Source organism: Ylistrum balloti, unplaced genomic scaffold (assembly GCF_031769215.1).
Source record: "Ylistrum balloti isolate Yb309-2 unplaced genomic scaffold, AGI_CSIRO_Ybal_v1 Utg369986, whole genome shotgun sequence".
In the NCBI taxonomy this organism is placed as follows: domain Eukaryota; kingdom Metazoa; phylum Mollusca; class Bivalvia; order Pectinida; family Pectinidae; genus Ylistrum; species Ylistrum balloti.
This window is the reverse complement of record NW_026782071.1, coordinates 826,201-851,382: the sequence shown is the minus strand read 5'-3', so window position 1 is coordinate 851,382 and position 25,182 is coordinate 826,201. Positions and strand designations below refer to the sequence as shown.

At 39.6% G+C, this 25,182-nt stretch overlaps 1 protein-coding gene across 1 annotated transcript; it reads left to right on the top strand.

Moving 5' to 3' along the window:
• The first annotated feature begins 12,873 nt into the window (after positions 1-12,873).
• On the top strand, positions 12,874-13,509 carry LOC132547861 (RNA-binding protein FUS-like). The gene has a single exon (XM_060211666.1). It carries the CDS (start codon positions 12,874-12,876, stop codon positions 13,507-13,509), a length of 636 nt encoding a protein of 211 aa, XP_060067649.1.
• Positions 13,510-25,182: the final 11,673 nt, after the last annotated feature.

Genomic DNA, 25,182 nt, shown 5'->3' with positions numbered 1-25,182 from the left:
CTATCCATTACATCATAAAAATTCGCGCTATCTTTAACATTAAAATTTATATAAAGACTTTCATTTTCCTGCCAAGTGTCGCCTGTCCATTAAATTCAAATAAAACATTTTCAATTTTACTATAATGTATTCTTCTCCATTTATTTTCAAATAAAAAAACGCATTTCAATATTTGCTATCTGTGCCATTTTTGTTGTGATTTTTATTTTCAAATAAAAACCGGTCTTTATAAGCTCTTGCGCAGGTGATACATATCTTGCCTCTCCCCTCTCCCCTCCCCCTCCTTTCCAACACCAACTTCCGTGTGGGGTCTGGGTGACTTTTCAGTTATTTTTACTTGTAACAAATATCTTGTTACCAATAATGAGTCATTAGTTTTATTGCTGTTATTTTGGGTCGAGTTTTAGTTGTGATGTTTTTTCATCAATCATGGCGTTCCACAAACGATAACTGTGATACAGGTACACACCGGCCCAGGTGATGAAATAGGCCCTAATGACATTTCATTGTACTGCCCTGCCACTGGCTTGTGTTAACATCTAGTCCTTTATGTTGAGACATGTTGTGATGAGAAAGGCGAAAATAGCTCGCAGCTTTCATCAATCCAAGACAATCTATTTAAAAAACTTAGCGCTCTGCTTTGTTTCCGATTTGTTTCATTATAAAACTTTGAAAAATGTAAGAAATTGCATTTATATCACATGATCTAAAATCTACTAGAATTTCAAATGTGATACTTTTTTTCTTTAAAAAAAATAAGAATATTGAGTGATTTGGTATGAAATGAATATAGATGGGTTTCTCGGTAGCTAAATGTTACTTTTAAAACCTGGGTTTGAATAATTAATAATAAACCAGTTTAAGAGGAGACCTGTTCGATCCTAAAAACCAAGGGTGGTATCATTTGAAAAATGTCTTGTGTGTTTCAAGGTTACAATGGGCATAGTGTTAGTTCGTGTCGATTATATTTCATTTCAGCACGAACATTATTTTGACGATATTGTTAGGAGATGGAGATGATGAACGAGGAGAGCCGAGAGAAAGGATGTGGGGAAAGGGTGTGGGGAAAGGGTGTGGGGAGAGAGGATATCGGAAGAGGTGTGGGAAGAGGTGTGGGTAGAGGTTGTGGAAAGAGTGGATGGGAAAAAGCTGTAGGAAAAGAGAGAGAGAGAGCGCGGGGAGGGGATGTGGGGAGAAAGTGTAATGAGAGAGGGTATGTGGAGAGGATGTTGGGGGAGAGAGAGCGTGGGGAGGGGATGTGGTGAGAAAGTGTAATGAGAGAGGGTAGGGTGTTGGGAGAGAGATGTTGGGGAGAGAGAGAGAAAGGGTATGTGGAAGGGGATGTGGTAGAAAGTGTAATGAGAGAGGGTATGTGGAGAGGATGTTGAGGAGAGAAAGTGTAATGAGAGAGGGTAGGGAGAGGATGTGAGAGAGCGTGGGGAGGGGATGAAAGTGTAATGAGAGAGGATATGTTGGGGGAGAGAGAGCGTGGGGAGGGGATGTGGGGAGAAAGTGTAATGAGAGAGGGTATGTGGAGAGGATGTTGGGGGAGAGAGAGCGCGGGGAGGGGATGTGGGGAGAAAGTGTAATGAGAGAGGGTATGTGGAGAGGATGTTGAGGAGAGAGAAGGAGTGGGGAGGGGTGTTGGGATGTGGTGAGAAAGTGTAATGAGAGAGGGTATGTGGAGAGGATGTTGGGGGAGAGAGAGCGCGGGGAGGGGATGTGGTGAGAAAGTGTAATGAGAGAGGGTGTTGGGAGAGGATGTTGAGGAGAGAGAAGGAGTGGGGAGGGATGTGGTGAGAAAGTGTAATAAGAGAGGGTATGTGGAGAGGATGTTGGGGGAGAGAGAGCGCGGGGAGAGAAAGTGTAATGAGAGAGGGTATGTGGAGAGGATGGGAGAGAGGGAGAGAGGGTGTGTGGAAAGGGCGTGGGGAGGGAATATGGTGAGAAAGTGTGATGAGGGAGGGTGTTGGGAGAGTATGTTGGAAGAGAGAGAGTGAGTGGGGAGGGGATGTGGTGAGAAAGTGTGAGGAGATAGGGTGTTGGGAGAGTATGTTGAGGGAGTGGGGTGGGGATGTGGTGAGAAAGTGTGAGGAGAGAGGGTGTTGGGAGAGTATGTATGGGGAGAGTGTGGGGAGAGAGGGTTTATGGAGAGAGAAAGTGAGGGAAGAAGATGTGGTGAGGGCGTGTGAGGAAAAGGTGTTGTGAGAGAGGGTGTGGGGAGAGAGGGTGTCAAGATGATATGGTGAAATAGAGATTTGGGGAAAGGATGTGGGGAGCATGGGGGGCATGGATATGACGAGAGGGAAAGAGAGAGAGAGAAGGGGAGGGGGGTGAAGGAGGGAGGAGATATTTGAAAAGGACATGGGAAGGGAAGATTTGAGGAAAGTGTGTGTGGAAAAATAATTTGGTGTAAGAGGATGCTAGAAGAAGATATCGGGAGAAAATGTGCAGGGAAATGAAGCGGTAAAAGATATGTAAAGAGGATGTGGGAAGAAGGTGTGGGAAGATGATGTGGGAAGAGGATGTGGGAAGAGGATGTGGGAAAAGGATGTGGGAAAAGGATGTGGAAAGAGGATGTTGCGAGAGAGGGTGTTGGAAGTTTGATGAGGGAAAGAAGTGTTGAAGGTGATTTGGGGGAAAGAGATGCTGGAGAGAGATAGGGAGGGAATGTGGCGAGTGATAGGATGATTTGACATAACATGGTAAAGAAGAATTAGAAGGCGGAGAGAACGAGAGTTGGTCTGACCTCCACGTTTATCACGGGTGGTCCGTGGCCGGCCTTTGGTGAAATCGTGTCCCAGGGGGGTCGGGCTGGGCGGTAAGAAACCGTCAAAGGTACCAAAGAAAATTAGGAATACACTTGTCGACACGAATTTTTATCAACTGCATTTTGTAGAAAGTTAAATCAGGCGAAAATACTGTGCAACTATCTTTCGTCCCGAAAATCCGTGTTAAACGTAGCGAGTATAGAAACTGAGTGTTATAATGCCTTAATACCAGACATTCAATATCAGAACGGGACCCGAATCTTTGGGAATACATCGGGTCAATGTTATCGACAAAAGGATTAAAATATCCTACGCCTAATGGAACTTTATGTCTTCTTTAAGCAGGAATTTCTGCTTTTATTGATTTGATAAATACAGGAATCTCTAAAGAGCTTTGCTTTGTGTACTGGACTCCGCCAGGGTTGCCCAGTGGCGTCAGGTTAATTCAGATTTTTTTTCATACTGAAAAACGACATAAGAAGAAACACGAAAAGAAATTGTTATTTGTTATAGTAGAAAGCATTCCTCTGACTCCGAACTTAAGCTCTGATATCTTTTTCTCATCCGTTTGTACAGAAATATATGTAGGTGCCCCGAAAATGTACAATTAATTCATGTAAGCTAAAATTATACTTCATTATAAGATAAAAGATAAGATGAAATATTTCTCAAAGTAAATAAGGACTTTTTATATATTATATTATATTATGTTATCTTATATTACATTATATTATGTTATATTACATTATATTATGTTATATTACATTACATTATATCATATTACATTATATTATATTATGTTATATTATATTATATTATATTATATTATATTATATTATATTATATTATGGGAATTTACCTTTTATTTTCGTACCGTTCGTGATGTGACTTAAATCTAAGTATAACATGTATTTTCTTCATCAATAAACATATTCGTGCCTTGCTTGTCCGTCCGTTCATCCGTACCGACGTATACTGTATGTTGGACAGGCCTTTTTTAAAAGTAAGTTCAACATTGTTACTCCAAAAATTGGAAAATGGAAGCATGTAGAGGAATGCTGCACTATAACGCAAAATGTAGGTCACTGCGACCCAGATTGCCTATTCCTCTAACCTTTGTTTAATATGGCCCAACCTTACGTGTAGTACCAATTTCTTTGAACTTCAGATTGGAGGTGGGGTGGTCTCTTAAAACCTGCTTTACAGAAATAAATTTCGATTCCAAGAATCTGTTGAATGTTTTATTCTTATACTTGGAACGCTAAAAGTTCTCCGACTTAGACTCGTGTTTATCCGGGATTGATATCAATATTTAAACTTTAGACATGGATGTGTTCCGCATCCTTTCTGAACACGAATGGGTCAATACTGATGCGTTAGCGTTTTCTCTTTATTGTCTATCCTGACAACACCTCCTTGTAAAATTAAAGATTTGAATACGTCTGTTACTATCCCTCTCTTATGTAATGACAAATTTGATCTCTAACATTTTGTACCCTCGTTATACTGGTGTGAACAATAACAAAATAACGACATGTCACATTTTAAAAAATGTTTTCCCCTCTGTTCATGTGTCGCCTCCCCCTCCCACACAAACAGAACTAACCTGTATCAGCCTGTACGTCCTAATAGTCTAAACATCGTCTGTTCTTGTTTAAAAAACACATAAATACAATCGCTGTAATGTCTATCGGAGTGTCCATTCATCGGACGTTTGTGCATCCGTTCACTGATATAGTGTTTTATTATTTACTTGTGAGACTGGTATTTTATGTGAGTAGCCAACTAGTCAGTAGAAACAGCTAGCCATACGTAACCTTGCTCATCGATTTCTACGTTTATTATGTTCATCTTTCTATTAGCGTGCAATCTTTGACCACGAGTTTGACCTGTGAATTTATTAAAAGCGGCTATGAAATGATATTGTGGATCTAATATTTATTGAATAGTTATCAAGTTTTTTTTTCTTTAATCCGGAGTTAAGGTCCCCGTACTCGTTTTAACAACTCCTCACGACCTTGCCTGACTGCAAATGTGGTTATGAATCTTTCATCTATGACAGAAATTTGTCTTTACGTAAAAATCGATAAGGACAGAACGGCGAATTATGAGGCCATGTTGCACAGATAATGGGAAAGCGCGTGCGGTTTTTGATGTAGCGATATTTCTTTAGCCTCGTTCTGGAGGTCGCGACCCTATTACGGCACTGTTTGTCCAGGTGTAATCAGGTGTATTGGGATGTCGATTACTTTGGCAGTAGTCACGTGACATCGTCATGTGGTCCGTATCAGCCCAGCCGCCGTAGCCAAAGTGAAGGAGCATAGTTAGCTTGGCGTTAGATGTTTTGTCTCATAGGTTGTTTTGTCCCAAAATTTGGGAGTGTAGCAGCTAGATACGGAGATTAACAGAAAAATATATAACCAAGACGTTATAAGGCCAAAAGTGTCGTCTTCTGTGTGACAGTTCGGCAAATATCTCGAAATTCCACCCATATCGCCGTCTTCAGGTTTTCCTTAAATGTAACGACTGTTTAAAATCCAATTCATGTAGGCGTTTCAATAAATGGCCTTCTCGTGCATGTATATATATATATCTATATATACCCATTGTAGTACAAGAACAAGCGAATGGTATTTTAAATCTTATGGTGCGTAATTACTTTCCAAATTTGTTTTTTATTCCTCTGGGAATATCTCCGGAACGGAAAAGTTTAAAATAAGTAACGTTGCTATAGATTCTAGTGTGTTTTGTAGAAGATGACCAGACTGCTGGCTCGGAAAAGTTCCTGTCCTGATATTGGTTCACTAGCATGACGTCTTAATCATGCTAAATGGACGGTTATGTGTTTAGAGAACATCCTTTGTAAATGGTTGAATGGGGACGAATTCTTGTCCATACCACTAAACAAACTGATTAACGCTTCGATATGTTTGCCCATTCTTCACATATAAAACAGATTTGTTTCTCAGCCAGTTCGCTGTCATGTGACGTCATGCCGTACTAGACCGTCTCAACACTAATGGACTCTATGCACGTGCAGCCCCTCGAGATTTCTTAGCTGCAAGCGATAAACACTTTGGCCTTGTAGCCTATCTTAACATATTAAGACTTTCAATTCCAGCTGTCCGATAGGAAAGAAAAAAAAATCATTTTCAAAAAACAAACGAATTTGACATCAAAACCATATGGAAAACTACACAAACATTGCCTGTTGGCCATGTAAATATATATACACGTATCAATAAATATATATATATATAAATGCGACTGAATTTGTCATAAGATGCATATTTTGTTAAGATTGACGATTGGCATACACTTTTACTGCAATTTTAATGCTAATCAATATAATAATTCTTGTCATGTAAATTCACAGATATTGGCGCCAGATTTCCTACTGAGAGAACTCAAGACAAGAAGTATGCTCCTTTGTTCGTCTCTAAATTGCACTATTGCATAAACAGGCAACGTAGCAAGGAAACGACAGGGTACAAATGTCTGTTTACGTATTCGAACACATTGAAATAAGCCAAAATAATGAATAAATTCAAAATCATCGTTAAACGATATTTTTTAAAGTGAAGAGAAAACAAAATAAAAAAGGAGAAAGAGGGAGAAGGGGAGACAGAGAAGTCCGTCAATGTGTGTCTTCAGGTACGAATGCTTGTTCATAACATCAGTAAACCTTTTATTTATTTATTTATTTATTTATTTATTTATTTATTTATTTATTTATTTATTTATTGCAATTATAAATTAGGAATTATGCAGAGATGGAATAAATCTAACTTTTATATTGATTCTTTACTCCTTTATTATGGTAGATTCAGACATGCTGAAAGCTTAGAAAAACTTAAGACTGCAAATATCCTGATAATTTTTATGATGTCTTTGTCGCCAGGTTCGACTATAGAAACCCCTCAGCGAGATAATGACTCTCCTTGACATTTCAGACCTGTCCTTGAAAAGGCAGAGAAAAAAGAACACTGTAAAAAACTTTTTTTTTGAAAGGCTAGGTAAAATCAGCAAAATATCTGTTATTGTCTAAACAACTAAACATGATTGCTGTTGAGAACGATTTCAAACTAATATCCAGCCATGTCACTAATTTGATCTAGCGACTACTTGGCTTTTTCGAGTAATTTCTCTTGCCGAGGGAAATATTGTAAATTTGTGTAAAAATATTAATCTTCTTTAAACAGAGCGAAGCAAGTTTGAAAGTAAATTAAGATAAATAGTCACTGTTCATTGATATATACGGGATCTGTGGACGCAACTCTACTTTACTGAAACAATGATTAATTCAAACAAATAATTTACTAAATACGCCATTGTGAACATCGATCGTAATTGGATTATCAAATCCGGCGTATGATACGACAAATGTAGGAAAAGATAATTAACTAGTTTTATTAACAATAAAAATCTGTTGAAAATGGTCGGTAAAGAATTGCTGGTTATCTCAGTTGTCGCGACTTATATCCGGTGTATGTGTGTATGCTTATATAACTAAATGTATTTCCTACTAGGAAACACGCGAGACTCTAACGAGGGTTGAATTTCATTAAACGAGAGTTTGACTTGTCCAATGAAAAATCGCGTTACAAAAGTTATTTGTATTTCACACTTTTATGTGACGAGATCTACTTACAAAAATATGGAGTAATACAAACGGATCACAAAGTTCCGGTTGACATGCGCTTTTGTAGTTTTATTGTGAACTAATCGGATCGCTGGGATTAGTCATGTTGAAAAGCAGACCTGGAGTAGTTTAGTCGAGACTCCTGTAACATAAAAAAAACAACATGGTTTGCTGACAAACCTTAAATCCGATCAGTGAAAGTAAAAATATATGCATGTTTGTTGATACTCGGTATTAGGAGGAAAAGCCTCCGCGGACACGAAACCTTTGTGTTTGGCCCAAGCGTCATACACCTGTCATACTAGAACAGATATTAACATAAACAGATTAGTAACAGTAATTATACTGGACAAATTAATGGAAATGTTATTAGGCAGAAAGTCCATTTCATTCGCGTCGGTGTTTACAGCGCAGATTAGAGCCTGACTTGACCAAACACCCAAGGTGTGCGTGTTGATACATTCCCCCGAAGAAACATTCCCCCGCTAAACATATCGTTTGTCGGATCATATGGCTTTGATATCCAGTCACTTGTTATTTCGTACGATTAGCTCCGGTCAGTTCTCACCTAATTTAATCCTTTATTTATACCAAGCTTATATATAATACCCCCATTAAACCCGAGGCGGGGCGGGGGGGGGGCGCTTTTTGTCAAAACAGGCATCAGTGACCTCGTCACATTTTTTTAAACTTCAGATCGAATTCTGAGATAACATTAACTAATTCGTTACCTAAAGTCGACGAAAATTCAACAAGGCCAAATTTAATGATAATTCAATATAATTTAAGGGCACGTGAAAATTATCGCAATCAATGACAATCACACCTAAGTTGATACAGGTGATATGGTTATTAGGAAGATTGCACGGTCAATTTATTTCTAATTAACGCGAGGTAAGTATATATATATATTTAGAGCATTTCCGTATCTAATTACACCCCCATTAATAATGTAGTACCTATTTTTTTTCTATCACACTGCCTACAAATTACGATACAGCGGTCCAGCAAATTACTTAACGCTTAGGCAAACAGGTTACTTGTAGAAAACCTTGTAACTGACTTTACTTGGTATAAAGTTAATGCTGCTTGTTTATTTGTTTACAAGCGAAACGTTATTAAACTTATCAATGACACATGTCAACTCTCTTGTAAACATAATCGTGTATAATTACAGTCAATAATTCACTAAATTAGAAAAAGAAGACATGGTTTCAATTTCGAACAATGAAATATCAAAATGATTTAGATTTTGAATAATTTCTGAGTAATTGTCACAATTATTGTGTCATTACAAGTCCAAAGAACCCACGCACGCGTGTTAATAGTTTGTTAAAAAATACATTGAGACAAGTTTGGGGTATTTTTTTTTTTTGCTTTTGGAACACATTCTAAATGGAGCGATACAGGGGTACTGCGAATTAGCCGGTTTCTTGTTTAATTATGTTTTAAATACGTTTTCACTCCCAAAAGATGAAGAAGTGAATTGAATCAGACACAAATTATTTCAACTTCTCGAGCACCCCACTCTCAAAATATAATATAGGACATGAACACGTACAACATACACAGTATATATGGGCGGCACTTACAATTTAAAGATGTTATTATACAATCAAAATGAATAACCTGACATTATGTTATAATGTATATGTATGACATATGCCGTTTGGATGGTAATGGTTGGTGGAGCCACAATAATGGTAGGCAGACGATTTTACTTAAATATATATCACCGACATATAACTGGCTCCATTACAACAAAAGGTTTGTAGTTTATTCTGTTATATCACATTTGAGTCTCGGAAATTGATCAGACATGCTTATTTGTGTGTAAAACGTAACAACAGTATGATGAAAAGCACATTACATCCGGTAAGTTGTTCATTCGTGGTTGTAACGTCAATATCATAGTCTATATAGATAGATCATTCAATATCTTCTTTAACAGTGAAAACAGCTATTATGATTTTTCTAGAATTATTTAAAGGATGACCGGTGTCCTAATTTCGGTCAGGCCTCGAACTGGACCACGCCCACATTTGACCAGTTGTACCCGGGACCTTGTCATTTGATCGGTCATTACAGGTATATTGGTAGGGTAATAGTCAAATTAGCAATGTACCACCCAATCATTACACCTAGGTAACGCCGCCCCGTCAAGGTAAGACATCATCCATTAACAGATAAGTTAAATCTACCCACGGGCAGGTTGAACCCATAGCGTCCATCCTTGTAGTGAACTCCTTTCTAAATCAGCATGCCATGACACCAGCTTTGGCATTAGCACAGTTAATTTACATGTTTAATTGGTATTTTGAAGTTTTCTTTCCTAACATGATATTCGACATAATCACCACCATTGAAGACATAAAATGTCTCATCTATTTTGATAAACGGGCGTTTTTATAGACACTGAAAAGACCATCTAAAATAAAAGTACAAAACCTCATTGATAAAGAGGTGAAGGGATGGGTTTTTGAACTCCAAGTCTACATGTCTGTTTCTTCTGAAATACTGGTAGTCCAGGTTGACTGTAGGAGCATTGGCAAAACTTGACGAAGAAAGCTGTGTCAGAATATCATACACGTACAGAGGGAAATCTTTCCCCTGGTATCAAAGGAATAAGGACAAATTTGTAGAAATCTAATTTGGCAAAGGAATAAAGTCAATGTGTTGAATTAATGTATGGCTCCCATTCGCGTGAGTGAGAGTATAGGGCGTGTGTGTAGTAAAGTATGATGGGTAATTACACGAGTTATTGGTGGTGGGAAAGGTGGGAAAGGAGGGGGGGGGTTTAGCACATACAAGTACACTCCACAAGGGGGTTGAATAAATTTGACCTGTTCAGTTACGAATCAAGGAATTTTGTGCATTATGCATTATCAATTAACATTTCCGCATACAATAGGAACAAGGGGCACATTCAATGAGAAAATATTGGTAAATATTTTAAAGACTATTCCTTAAGAATATGTAAGTATCTTCAAACCTAATTTGACATGAGCCATCCCCAGACGTATTAATTCAATATAGTACGCGTGGACATGTCACCGAGAGGGTTAACAGGAATGAAATGGCCCAAAAGGGACTATAGGAAATATATTAATAGATAAATCAAGGCTCACGTTAAGAAAATCTGACCTCATTCTCACACGGACCATCCCTGGATAAGGAACTAAATTTTGTATATAGTAGATTAAGTTAGTACCTTAAGGGTTCAAGAAGTGTGGATAACACGATTGAGGCACGGGTGAGGTTAGTGTTTTAGTGGCTGGGTACAAAGTGTATGTCTTAGACGTACATTGTAGACTGTCAGATGTTGTCCATATATTTCATGTTGCTCCGCTGGGGCCGTCCCAACAGAAAACCGGAAGATATAATATAGATGGGTGAAGCACAAATCTCCAGTTCGGATAAGCAAGTAGAAACACCATCGGTTTCCGCTCTGATATTTTTCTTTTGCCTTTTTATTATCTAAGACACTTTCGAATTTTTCATCATAACTTCCACGGTTTCGTGTCGGCGGATGTAGCAATTTGTTTGTTGACTTTGTGAACAGTCAGTGTTGTTTTGAGGTATGAAATAGTATCTCCCTTACTGAACAACATACGGGAGGCACGTTACATGCCATCTAGAGCAGCTGTGGTAGTGATTGATCTTGATCTAGGACGCAACCGCAAGAACGCATTCCATGGTCTCAACTTCTAGCAGAACACAATCAGTAGGATCGAGCTACACAGCTTGAACCTTCACAAGAGGTTACAAAGCTTGGCCCCGCTTGCTGTCTATATCAGGTAGTAAAATTATACATTTGAACGACACAGTCCTTTTGTGCCTTTTGTCAGTATTGTTGTAATCATCAAACCGTCTAAGCGAATTGCATTGTATCTTAGACTTGTTGTCCTTCCCAATAAGTATTTAATCCTGTTGTCCTTCAAATAAGTATTTAATCCTGTTGTCCTTCCCAATAAGTTTATTAATCCTGTTGTCCTTCCCAATAAGTATTTAATCCTGTTGTCCTTCAAATAAGTATTTAATCCTGTTGTCCTTCCCAATAAGTATTTTATCCCGTTGTCCTTCCCAATAAGTATTTAATCCTGTTGTCCTTCAAATAAGTATTTAATCCTGTTGTCCTTCCCAATAAGTTTATTAATCCTGTTGTCCTTCCCAATAAGTATTTAATCCTGTTGTCCTTCAAATAAGTATTTAATCCTGTTGTCCTTCCCAATAAGTATTTTATCCCGTTGTCCTTCCCAATAAGTATTTAATCCTGTTGTCCTTCCCAATAAGTATTTAATCCTATTGTCCTTCCCAATAAGTTTATTAATCCTGTATTTAATCCTGTTGTCCTTCCCAATAAGTATTTAATCCTATTGTCCTTCCCAATAAGTTTATTAATCCTGTTGTCCTTCCCAATAAGTATTTAATCCTGTTGTCCTTCCCAATAAGTATTTAATCCTGTTGTCCTTTCCAATAAGTATTTAATCCTTTTGTCCTTTCCAATAAGTTTATTAATCCTGTTGTCCTTTCCAATAAGTATTTAATCCTGTTGTCATTCCCAATAAGTATTTAATCCTGTTGTCCTTCCCAATAAGTATTTAATCCTGTTGTCCTTCCCAATAAGTTTATTAATCCTGTTGTCATTCCCAATAAGTTTATTAATCCTGTTGTCTTTCCCAATAAGTTTATTAATCCTGTTGTCCTTTCCAGTAAGTCTTTTAATACTGTTGTCCTTCAAATAAGTATAGAAATAAGGGATTTGCTTACACCAACGATACCGTTACAAACGAGAAAACAGCATCGTTCGATTTTGGCAATTCATAACTTCAAATTTTATATGATATTAAGACTTGTACTTTACATTACACCACAAGAAAATTCTGAAAGCGGTTTTGAGTCAAATGATGAATTGTGGTCTCCACTTAGTGTTTCAGTTTATGTCTTCTTTTGTTATTGAAAAATGTCATTTTGTCATCGTTCGTGTTGAAAGTTATTGTTTGTCACTTCCATGACATGGCACACCCAAACCAATATAAACATCATTTTCTTCTGTTATCTAACAATTGTTGCGGCCCTATGGGAGTTCCGTGTCCTACTGATAGCAAACAACAATAATTAAAATGATTTAAGATTGATTGGCTTCGTACATCACCATACATCAACGAAAACATTGTCATAAAATTCGACAAGTTTTGTGTTCCAGATATCAGACCGTAAATACCATCAAAAACACTCTCTTGCTTTCTTCCCAGAATAACAATGGTATATTCAGTATTTTGAATAATACTTTAATTTTCACTATTGAAACCTAGGCAATCTGGACTGTTTGATATTCCTACTCGAACAAAACATCTAAGATGAAATCTGTTCCATGTAAAATATATGTAAATCCATGTGTGGTATCAGATGCAAAGGTTGAGTGGAGGAAGCAGGAGAGGACGGGGAGGGGACGCAGACATGGATAGGAGGGGAGGGGAAGAGGGAAGGGGTGGAGGAGGGAGGGGACGGGGTGGGAACACAGAGATTTGGAAGAGGGAAGGGGGTGGAGAAGGGAGGGGACGGGGCGGGGACACAGAGATTGGGGGAGGGGACGAGTTGGAGACGCAGAGATTAGGAGAGGATGAGAGGACGGGGAAGGGACGCAGAGATTGTGGAGGGGAGGGAACGCAGAGATTGGGACGCAGAGATGGGGGGAGGGGAGGGGACGCAGAGATGGGGAGGAGAGGAGGGGATGCAGAGATTGGGAGGAGGGGAGGGGGATGGAGGAGGGAGAGGACGAGAAGGGGACAAAGAGATTGGGAGAAGGCGGGATGGAGGAGGGAGAGGACGGGGTGGGGACACAGAGATGAGGAAGAGGGGATGGGGTGGAGGAGGGAAAAGACGGGGAGGGGCCGAAGAGATAGGGAGAAGGGGAGCGGGGTGAAGGAAGGAGAGGACGGGGAGGGGACGAAGAGATGGGGGGAGGGGACGGGGAGGGGACGGGGAGGGGACGCAGTGAGTAGGGAAGGGGGAGAGGACGGGGAGGGGACAAAGAGATGGGGAGGAGGGGAGGGAGTGGAGGAGGGAGAGGACGGGGTGTGGACGCAGAGATGAGGAGAGGATGAGAAGACGGGGAGGGGACGCAGAGATCGGGAGGAGGGGAGCGGGGTGGAGGAAGGAGAGGACGGGGAGGGTTCGAAGAGACGGGGGGGGGGATTGGAGGAAGGAGAGGACGGGGAAATGGACGAAAAGATGGGTAGGAGGTTGAGGGGGTGGAGGAAGGAGAGGACGGGGAGAGGACGGGGAGGGGACAAAGAGATGGGAAGGAGGGGAGGGAGTGGAGGAGGGAGAGGACGGGGTGTGGACGCAGAGATGAGGAGAGGAGAGAAGACGGGGAGGGGACGCAGAGATCGGGAGGAGGGGAGCGGGGTGGAGGAAGGAGAGGACGGGGAGGGTTCGAAGAGACGGGGGGGAGGGGATTGGAGGAAGGAGAGGACGGGGAAATGGACGAAAAGATGGGTAGGAGGTTGAGGGGGTGGAGGAAGGAGAGGACGGGGAGAGGACGGGGAGGGGACAAAGAGATGGGAAGGAGGGGAGGGAGTGGAGGAGGGAGAGGACGAGTTGGGGACGCAGAGATTAGGAGAGGATGAGAGGACGGGGAGGGGACGCAGAGTCGGGTAGGGGAGGGAGAGGAGGGGAAGGGACGCAGAGATTGGGAGGAGGGGAGGGGACGCAGACTGGGGGAGTAGGGGAGGGAGAGGAGGAGGGAGAGGACGAGTTGGGGACGCAAAGATTAGGAGAGGATGAGAGGACGGGGAGGGGACGCAGAGATCGGGTAGGGGAGGGAGAGGAGGGGAGGGGACGCAGAGATTGGGAGGAGGGGAGGGGACGCAGACATGGGGAGGAGGGGAGGGAGAGGAGGGGAGGGGACGCAGAGATTGGGAGGATGGGACGTAGAGATGGGGAGGAGAGGAGGGGAAGCAGAGATTGGGAGGAGGGGAGGGGGATGTAGAAAGGAGAGGACGGGGTGGAGTCATAGAGATTGGGTGAAGGGGAGCGAGGTTTAAGAAGGAGAGGACGGGGAGGGGTCGAAGAATTTGGGAGGAGGGGGAGGGGGTGGAGGAAGAAGAGGACGGGGAGGGGACCGGGAGGGGAGGAAGAGGTGGGGAAGGAGGAAGGGAGAAGAGGGGAAGGGACGAGAGATGGGGAGGAGGGGAGGGGTGGAGGAAGGAGAGGACGGGGAGTGGACGAAGAGATGGGGAGGAGGGGGAGGGGATGGAGGAAGGAGAGGACGGGGAGGGGACGGGAAGTGGAGGAAGAGGTGGGGAGGAGGAAGGGAGAAGAGGGGAAGGGACGAAGAGATGGGGAGGAGGGGAGGGGTGGAGGACGGAGAGGACGAGGAGGGGACGAAGAGATGGGAAGGAAGGGGAGGGGGTTGAGGAAGGAGTGGACAGGGAGGGGACGGGGAGGGGCCAGGGAGGGGACGAAAAGATGGGGAGGAGGAAGGGAGAAGAGGGAAGGGGAAGCAGAGATGGGGAGAAAGGGAGGGGACGCAGAGATGGGGAGGAGGGGAGGGGGAGAGGAGGGAAGGGGACGTAGAGATAGGGAGGAGGGGAGGGTGTGAAGGAGGGAGAAGACGGGATGGGGACACAGAGATTGGGGGAAGGGATAGGACGGGGAGGGGACGCAGATATTAGGGGAGGGGGAGAGGACGAGAAAGGTACAAAGGGATGGGGAAGGACAGAGGAGGGAGAGGAGGGGAGGGTTGGAGGAGGGTAAGAACTCTAGAGGGGATATGCATGTTCCGCTTCAGAACTGAGTTGTCTTGTGTGAGGTTCCTTGTTGAACACAATATTCCTGGCCGGCTAAGCTTCACACTAAGTTGTATATCTGTGGTTCTTGTATTTTGTTTTACATATTGTCATTTGCGAATGGTACATTTTTGGAATCCTGTGTCGACATTCGAATACTTACCTACGAGGCCATCGTGTGGAAATTATCATCTTGAATTCTTGGACACATCTAAAAATTATCAATATAATATAGTGGTTTATATCCTGGATTTAAAAGGCGTGCTTTATTGATCAATAAGGATTAACTGGAATAAACAGTTCGTTAGTTAATTGGTTGGTTGGTAAGTAGTTAGTTTGTTAGTTAGTCAGCTAGTTAGTCAGTAAATTAGTTAATTAGTTAGTTAGTACGTAAGTTAGTTAATTAGTTAGTTATCTAATTAGTTAATTAATTAATTAGGTAGTTGGTTAGTCAGTCAGTCAATCAGTCAGTTAATTAATTAATTAGTGAGTTAGTTAGTTAGTTAGTTAGTCAGTCTGTCATTCAGTCAGTTAGTCAGTCAGTCAGTCAGTCAGTCAGTCAGTCAGTCAGTCAGTCAGTCAGTCAGTTAATTAGTGAGTTAGTTAGTTAGTCAGTCAGTCTGTCATTCAGTCAGTTAGTCAGTCAGTCAGTCAGTCAGTCAGTCAGTTAATTAATTAATTAGTGAGTGAGTGAGTTAGTTAGTTAGTTAGTCAGTCTGTCATTCAGTCAGTTAATTAATTAATTAGTGAGTTAGTTAGTTAGTTAGTTAGTTAGTCAGTCAGTCAGTCAGTCAGTCAGTTAATTAATAAATTAGTGAGTTAGTTAGTTAGTTAGTTAGTCAGTCAGTCTGTCATTCAGTCAGTTAGTCAGTCAGTCAGTCAGTCAGTTAATTAATTAATTAGTGAGTGAGTGAGTTAGTTAGTTAGTTAGTCAGTCTGTCATTCAGTCAGTTAGTCAGTCAGTCAGTCAGTCAGTCAGTCAGTTAAATAGTTAGTCAGTCAGTCAGTCAGTAAGTTAAATAGTTAGTTAGTCAGTCAGTCAGTAAGTTAAATAGTTAGTCAGTCAGTCAGTCAGTAAGTTAAATAGTTAGTCAGTCAGTCAGTCAGTAAGTTAAATAGTTAGTTAGTCAGTCAGTAAGTTAAATAATTAGTCAGTCAGTCAGTAAGTTAAATAGTTAGTCAGTCAGTAAGTTAAATAGTTAGTCAGTCAGTCAGTAAGTTAAATAGTTAGTCAGTCAGTCAGTAAGTTAAATAGTTAGTCAGTCAGTCAGTCAGTAAGTTAAATAGTTAGTCAGTCAGTCAGTCAGTAAGTTAAATAGTTAGTCAGTCAGTCAGTCAGTAAGTTAAATAGTTAGTCAGTCAGTCAGTCAGTCAGTAAGTTAAATAGTTAGTCAGTCAGTCAGTCAGTAAGTTAAATAGTTAGTCAGTCAGTCAGTCAGTCAGTTAAATAGTTAGTCAGTCAGTCAGTCAGTAAGTTAAATAGTTAGTCAGTCAGTCAGTAAGTTAAATAGTTAGTCAGTCAGTCAGTCAGTAAGTCAGTAAGTTAAATAGTTAGTCAGTCAGTCAGTATGTTAAATAGTTAGTCAGTCAGTCAGTCAGTCAGTCAGTCAGTTAAATAGTTAGTCAGTCAGTCAGTCAGTAAGTTAAATAGTTAGTCAGTAAGTTAAATAGTTAGTCAGTCAGTCAGTCAGTCAGTAAGTTAAATAGTTAGTTAGTCAGTCAGTCAGTAAGTTAAATAGTTAGTTAGTCAGTCAGTCAGTAAGTTAAATAGTTAGTTAGTTGATTAGTTAGGATTTGTTTTGTTTTCATTTTGACGGAGTTTAACGTCCTTGCAACAGCCAAGGTCACGAAGATGTGTGTCAAAGGATATATCAAGAGTGAAAGCGAAACACAGAAAGAATGAGCAAGTAAGAAAAGTTAGGAAAAGATCTTGATCCCAAGTTATACGATATGTAAACCCCCGCCCCTCCTACGCGAGTGATTGTTCATATCAAGGTTAGAAAAAAAACAAAAAACAAGGTTGTATCAAGGTGAATGTTAGACCTCCTAAAAAGTGTAGAAAGATAAGCAGGGATAAGTCAATCAAATTAAATAACACGATGCAATGATAACACGGAGGCAGCGGATATAGATACATTTTTAACTTAAATAGAAAAAATTGTGTAGTAGACTTTCATTTAGTCATAGGGAACGGGATTACTTGTAAAACGGCAATCGAGATCAAATGTATCAAAAAAACCTAAGAATTCAGTCAGCTACTGTTACGCTTGTTATGTTTTATACTTTCTCACTTAAACAAATAAAATTATATAAAGTGAAATATTGCTCTACAGATTGCAGTAATACAAGCATATTTGGTGATCAAAGAGCATTAACAGGGTAAGATCTAGCGTCAAAGAATTGTTCAGAATTCCAAGAATCTGTCTGTATGAGCGTCTGCTTTGGTTTATGAGTTTAACATTTCATACTCTTGTGATATGTAAACGCATCGATTCATGCTAATTCGATAGAAACTTTGGCAGTGATGTTGTTTGTTTTTACATACTACCGCAATGCGCCAGTATCGACCTTTTTGTTCAATTTGTTCGGCGTCGAACTGTCCATTCGTCCGTGACATCCGAAAGAGAGCTCCTTGGCGAATACCGTCTATAATTGGTAGCTACTGCGATAATTTTGACAGATGACAGAGTCTTATATCTGTTTGGAAGAATTATTTACACTATAACATACATTTAACAAACTGCAAACCCACTAGTAAATCAAAATTACAATTCATAAAAGCAAATCTTAATGTTTGAAATTTAATACCATTTAAAATAGCATGTCAATAATTGAATGATAAGTGCCTTTTTTTCTTTCTTTTTTTTTAATCAAATCTTTTGATTTTTACAAAATTTATTTTCATATATTGGGTATTACACAATCTTTTTCACGTGAAAACCACAAAAAAGAGTATCATGCAATATTGTAAGACAACATTAAATAGTATTTCCGGTATCGAAAATGGGAGAGCGCTATATATAAAGGGAAAGGTCAGGAAACAAATGGATGGGATGGGGAGGGGGTATGTAGAGAATGACATACTTACGGTTTAGTTGTAAAATTACTCCTACTAATGAAACACAATTGTTTAAGAAAGATAAAATCATTTGGGAATTTTGAAATTTCACAGCAAGATTTTTTAACATTTCAGTTTTTCTTAGCTACTGTAAGACGCACGATGTGTGTAAGAAGAGAGTCCCATGACATGATGTTGCCGATATTGTCCTACGGAAACTATGGATATTGTTTATTTGTTTATTTACACTTGATATATTGTTGCATGTTTATTGAGATTGGCCTGTCACATTGTTTACATGTAAACATAGACCCCTAGGTTTATAGCTATACAAGTACGTAACTTATGGAGAGAGACTAAGCAATATATCATATTTATGAAACAGTACGTAAATGTAACAGGTGTGCTTGACCAGCTGTAAAAACAGTATAAATCATTATAAGGTAACTTTGATAGATGAATCTTGTTAAACTCAATCAATAATGTATTTACATGTACCATACAAAGTCTACATCCATACATGTAGGTAGCCCTGCGGGTACTTTGAAGTACTGTTCGTTGTCTGTTCCGGTGTGTTATAAATGACCCGGGAGTTGATTAGTCGTACAACCCACGCCGTACAGTATTCGTGTTCCATTTCGGACGCAATTAAGTTTTTTTCTCTCTTAGAGTTCGTCAACAGTGTGGTATCATTCACAAAACGATCTTCTCATCACAAGCTTTGCTATTCAATCATGTTTTTCTTCCTCGTGCCGGAAAAAAAAGATAAAAAAATCAACTCTATACTTCTTATTGGATTTGTGCCATTAAAAACTACTTTCAATCAGCCACCATGTACGATAGTTGTTAACGACTTAGACGATAAAAAACGTACATACATACTCCATCCTATTACGGCAAAATAACAGCGTTCAGACGCTCATTTTTGTTAGCATTCGGCCTTGTTGTCATTAGTACCACCGACGAAAGCACGTGCCTGCGTACCTAATAAGGCAATTTTTGTGGCTTGGTAATTGATGGGACCAGAGAAGAAACGTGTTGTCAGTCCCGCTGAACGTTCGCTGATGAAGCCGAAAATAGCTTAAATGAGACCCATTCGATATCTGTTGAGTTAACGGATAGTCGGAACGCCATTAGTGAATTCCAAGCGTCAGATAGATACAGACAATACCTTAGATATACGTCAGAGGGAGGTTTCCATGATCTAGGTACCTGGTCCCTTGAAGGTAGAGAAGGACACCTATAACGAATAGGTAATATATACTGAAATTGCTATTTGGTGATGACAAGAAATATTTCAGAAACAAAATAATACTCTTCTAAATACCATTGAAAATTGAAAACTCGAGTGGTTTCTAGACTCACGGACATGTCGGCGAGACCTGATGACAGTGGGTCAACATGGCACAATGTCTGATTACAGGAGGTCGGCGTGACCAGGTATCTGGTGACAGGATGTCGGCGTGGTCAGGTATCTTGTTACAGAGGTCAGCGGGGCACGGTATCTAGTTACAGGGGTCAGCGGGGCACGGTATCTTGTTACGGGGGTCAGCGGGGCACGGTATCTGGTTACGGGGGTCAGCGGGGCACGGTATCTAGTTACAGGGGTCAGCGGGGCACGGTATCTAGTTACAGGGGTCAGCGGGACACGATATCTTGTTACAGGGGTCATCGGGGCACGGTATCTAGTTACAGGGGTCAGCGGGACACGATATCTTGTTACGGGGGTCAGCGGGGCACGGTATCTAGTTACAGGGGTCAGCGGGACACGGTATCTAGTTACAGGGGTCAGCGGGACACGATATCTTGTTACAGGGGTCAGCGGTGCACGGTATCTGGTTATAGTAGGTCGACGTGGCCTGATATCAGGTAACAGTAGGTTCGAGTGTCCAGATATCCGGCTACAGGAGGTCGGCGTGGCCCGGTTTTTCAAGGTAACAAAAAAGCGTTCTTCATTCCGGATGTCACAAACCAGAGTGTATCACCTAGAAAGTTGAAAACGTGTTAATGTCATATTTTGTTGTTTTGGTGAGATTTCTACTTATGCAAAACATACCGTTGTAACCTTTTTTCTCATAAACTGAATTCGGAATACCGAATTTTCATATAACCGCAGTCTGCATCAGGGATGTTTATTCCGTAGCAAACAGTCTTACTTGTAGATGATTATCTGTTGCAAACACAACTGACAGTTAAATCTAACATGTCCTGGTGTAATACATAACGCGAACAGGTTTTAAAGTCACATATCCCTTGACATTTGGTAATTCTGATGTAGATTGGGTTAGAGCCACACCACAAGGTAAAAGTCAAACACATCGCCCAACAAATGACATTTGTCCAGTAAAAAATTCAAACTTCCTATGTAATTTAAAAAGGCGATACAGCTTTCACTTCCTCAATATTTACAACGTATTTCAATCATGCATTGGGAATCACAAAAAGGCATCAGCGTGTAGGCGGTTATTTCTTCTACTTGGTTATTTTTGGCATTCACCATGCATAAGACAAAAAGCATTGAATATACTGAATATGTTTGGAACATTCGTACAACTGGCTCTGAAATTCTCAACGGGCTTTTGACTCATCGGACTATCCTTTTTTAATTCACAAATATTCTTACAAATGTTGGATAGAATTTTGATCTTCGAATGTTAAAAAATCCCCAAAGAATGGATTGAAAACCATTTATTTTTGAACACAATGACCCACTTTCATGTAGAAAACCAGAACTGTAAAAAATGTTCGAGGGTTGGTCATCTCTTTGTGATTGACCAGGTCCTGAAATCGTGTCATTAATATTCAGGAGACTTATTGTCTTTTAACCGCAAGCCAGTCAAGAATGAGGAAAGGGTCGAGGTCTTGATACCCTATTCTCGACCGATATTAAACTCTGGAAGTCTTTGGTTTCGTTAATTAGCGATGGGTTGGATTGTCTATTTTTCGCATTGATCAGAAAACGAATGCTTCTATTACTTAAAGCCCCAATATATGTAACATTCACCAAAAATTTAGTGTAGAATCACACATAATTATCGAGATATTCTCTAAGATGTAGTTAAAATTAAGTTATTCAAACAATAGTTACCATGACTTTTTGCATAAAGTATTGATATATGAGCAGTTGAAACTCGCTATTTGTAAACACACCTCCATTTTAAACACGCCGCCATCGAAATTACGATTGTTGCCGAACCACGTCGGAAAGTTCATGACCTGATCTCGCGAGAGTTGAGGTTTCTACTTATAGAGGAAGCACATGCAGACATGTCTACAGTAAGTTTTTGTTTACAAAGATTGTTCGCGAAGTCTTGTCGTAGACTTGAGGTATTCCTGTGATAAACATTCAGTTTTTGGGAAATTATTAGAAGGAATGATTAGTTTAGGAACGATACGACGCACAATTATAACGTAAGAATTCAGAACTGGCCTGATGTATGATTGAAAAAAAGGAAGCGACTGGTGAACGTCTGTACTGTGTCTGCCATGTTTACACACGCGGAATATGCGCATGCGCAATGTCATCGCTACGAGCGGTAAGGTATGAATTATTGTGGGTCCCACGTTGTTTATTTTCCGATATTTTCAATTCTTATTTAAATTAAAAACAGTCAGTTTTATTTTCTTTAATTAAAGGAAAGTATTTGTTTTGTTACATATATTACGGGGAAACAAGATAAAGTTTGTTTTTTATAGTGATTTTTACGTATATTGGGGCTTTAAGGGAGTATCCTTTTTTTTTATCTCAACGATGTTTACCGTATTTCGAAACATGTAAATATCATTTCGTAAATAATCATTAGGTTCCATGAGCTGAAGTCATATCGGTTAAAGAAAATTGTAATTGAAACGTTTAAGAGGATAATTTGTCTGGTAGGTCATTTTTCTTTAGGTCAAACGGAAGGCTATGTACTATATAATACATACAAAATATTACAGTTTATCCGGATATTTTGTGCCATTTTGCTTTGTTTGTTGTTATGAACCCGGGAAAATAAACGGAATCATGTCAAACATTCAACGTTCTAATCTTTTAATTATACAGTTAACTCATCCCTGGTCTTCATCTGGTTCGTCTCATACATCTGCTACTGTTTCTTTTGTCTTCAGTTATGTTTTACTATCAAAACCAATTTCCTGACATTTCTTCCCGATGAAAATAGTGAAAACGATATATTTATCAACACGAAACAAGACACGGATGATTAGATGACGCAGAGGCTCACCTAGTGGGCATGTGTTCGATTCCCCGACAGGACGTGGAGATGTTTCAATGACACCAGTCTGACCATCTTGTTGTCGTTCATGCTAAAACCCCATTTCCGTTTCCATCCGTGCCAACAAGAAAGATACAAATAACTTTTTGTCATGTTTCGCAATTGTTATAAAATAAATAAAAGTTTACATTTAGATGTAAAGAAATATTCGTTGTTAGTCATTCAAGAGGCTGGTCATCAAAATTGAACAATAGCTGAACATTACAAAACATTAGTTAACGTTTACTGTTGACAAGTGGGTCTTGGTGAATTTATCTTTGGTTAGGAGTGGACACACGACTAATGAAATTAGAATAATTAGACGAACGCACCTGCTACATGTACAAAGAAATACGGTCCTGGCTGGTTTTAACATGATTGCAAGCCTCGGTTATAGTGTATGGTTATGTCAACACCACATAACAGACAAATAGATGTTGTTGAAATGTACATTAACAGTAAATAATTCTTTATATGACAGAGATGGCAATTATCTGAACAAAACATCGCAGGCTGGGGAAAGCCCTGCTGAATAGGCACTTCTGCATTGGTCTCCGCTGTGAATGAATGTAGGAGTTAGTTATAGGCACCGGGTCACTAATATCCGACAGTGTCCCTGAGAGGGGAAAATAGTATAAAGAACCGCGGGATATATTACTAGACAGACATAGAGTGGGTGTTTTAGAATACCATAAACCCAAGGAAAAAGGACTAGCTCTTTCATACATGAAAGTATTATCAGCTTGCAGAGTCAATAAAACAATTTTCTTAAGCTAATTTTCTGAGTACATTGTGGTTTCTTAAAGTTTATATTCTTTCATTTAATACGTCGTTTAATACAAATACAATTTCAAATATCATTTTTCGAAAAAAAAAATGCAAGGTTGACATCTCTCTCTCCCTGTGTGTGTGTATGTGTGTGATGTGGGTTTGTGTGGTGGTGTGAATGTGTGAGGATGTGTGCGTGGGGCTAGGTGTGGGGGTGTTGGAGGATGTGTGGGTTTTTTTTGTCTTTTTTTGGGGGGTGGGGGTGGGGGGTGGGGGGGGTGGGGGTGGGGGGTCGTTGATGATAAATGAGTTTTTGCAGCGTTATATATTTCATGATTCAGACTATTACAACTTTCGTCAGCGATTGCTGATAATAATCATCTATTTCTCTGTCTATATATTGTCTTAAGTCCATGGGGCTCGAAAGAAAATGAAATGGTTATTTTCTCATAAACAGTATAGCGTTGTGATAACATATACAAACGAGTGTGGGTGATAATAATAACAGGACATTAGTGATGAATATTTATTATCTCATTAATATCTGGAATAAATTAAGCCAACGATATCAATAAATGTACGATATGAAACATTGATTTGATTTGTCTTTCATGATAATAGCTGGACATATATTTTCGTCTACTGTTGAGTACATGGTGTCTTGTTCTTGTCCAAAGGAGAGAAATTAGATACATCGAGTTAAATTCAGCCTACACTCTCGTATCCAGATTTCACAGATGGCGGACATCTTACCGTTTGAAAATGTGGTCGGTCAAGTAAGTAAATCCTTGGGCTTCTGCAGACACTCAAGTACTGGAGTTAAGGAATGTCTTTTGTAATTTATTCAACAAAAGGACAATGGCATTACGACAATATTGATAACAAAATAAATCTGCAATTATATTTCAATACGTCGGTATGTTACTACTTAGAAAATGAAAGTTAACCATTAACTGTGGAATGAGATTCTAATGCATGATGTTAGTCTATACATGATCATTTGTCTTTTCGTCCGTCAATACTGGTTAGTAGTTTACAAAGACTAAGGTTGTTTGTTCACTCGCATTCCAGATATAAAACAGATGCGATATGCCATTTTTCATTGTTTTACAGTAATACATTCCCACAAGAGTAAAATGGACAAATTCAACACAAATATTTTGAAGATCGAACGACCACAAAAGTACATGACATTTTTGTTATATTCAAACACTGTAAAAGATATTTTGGTGAAATCAGTGAAAACACGTTAACTTTGATAATTGATTAAGGTCTTCAGGTTACGTTGTTGTTTATTGCCGAGCTGTTCCACCCAGATAAAAACATCATCTGGATCTCAAGTGTAATATCATTTATCTCTCAGTTCATATTTCAGTGTTAATTTTTTTTCATGGGTTCATTGTTATAAGGCTCGATCGTTAAAAAGAACCTGCACTGTCGTATCATATCAAGAATACTATTAACTACTTATCAACATACAAACCGACCTGAAATCTTACAGAATTCCAATCCCTGGTTGTGTTGCTCTCTTAATTTGTTTGGTACTTTTTTGACTTGACAATATGTATAAATATTTTTATCACCATAGCTTTACTCTCTGAACCTGGCGAATCACCCTACAGCGGCTCTGTATTCTATGTTTGTATGATGTGAAATCATTTCAGCTTGAAAACTGTAAATTGCTCACTGATGTATTAGATAAAAAATAAGCCACAGAAGAGTTTCGAATCATTAGCCCTCAATAACGTGACGTCATTATTCTGTCGCCGTATTTTATTTCCCAGAAAGCAAACTTCAGTAATATTTCAGATAACGGGATATCTATACATAAGATGAAAATAAGATTCTAGTGTGATAGATTTAAACAATACTATACACATCACGTCTTCAGTCG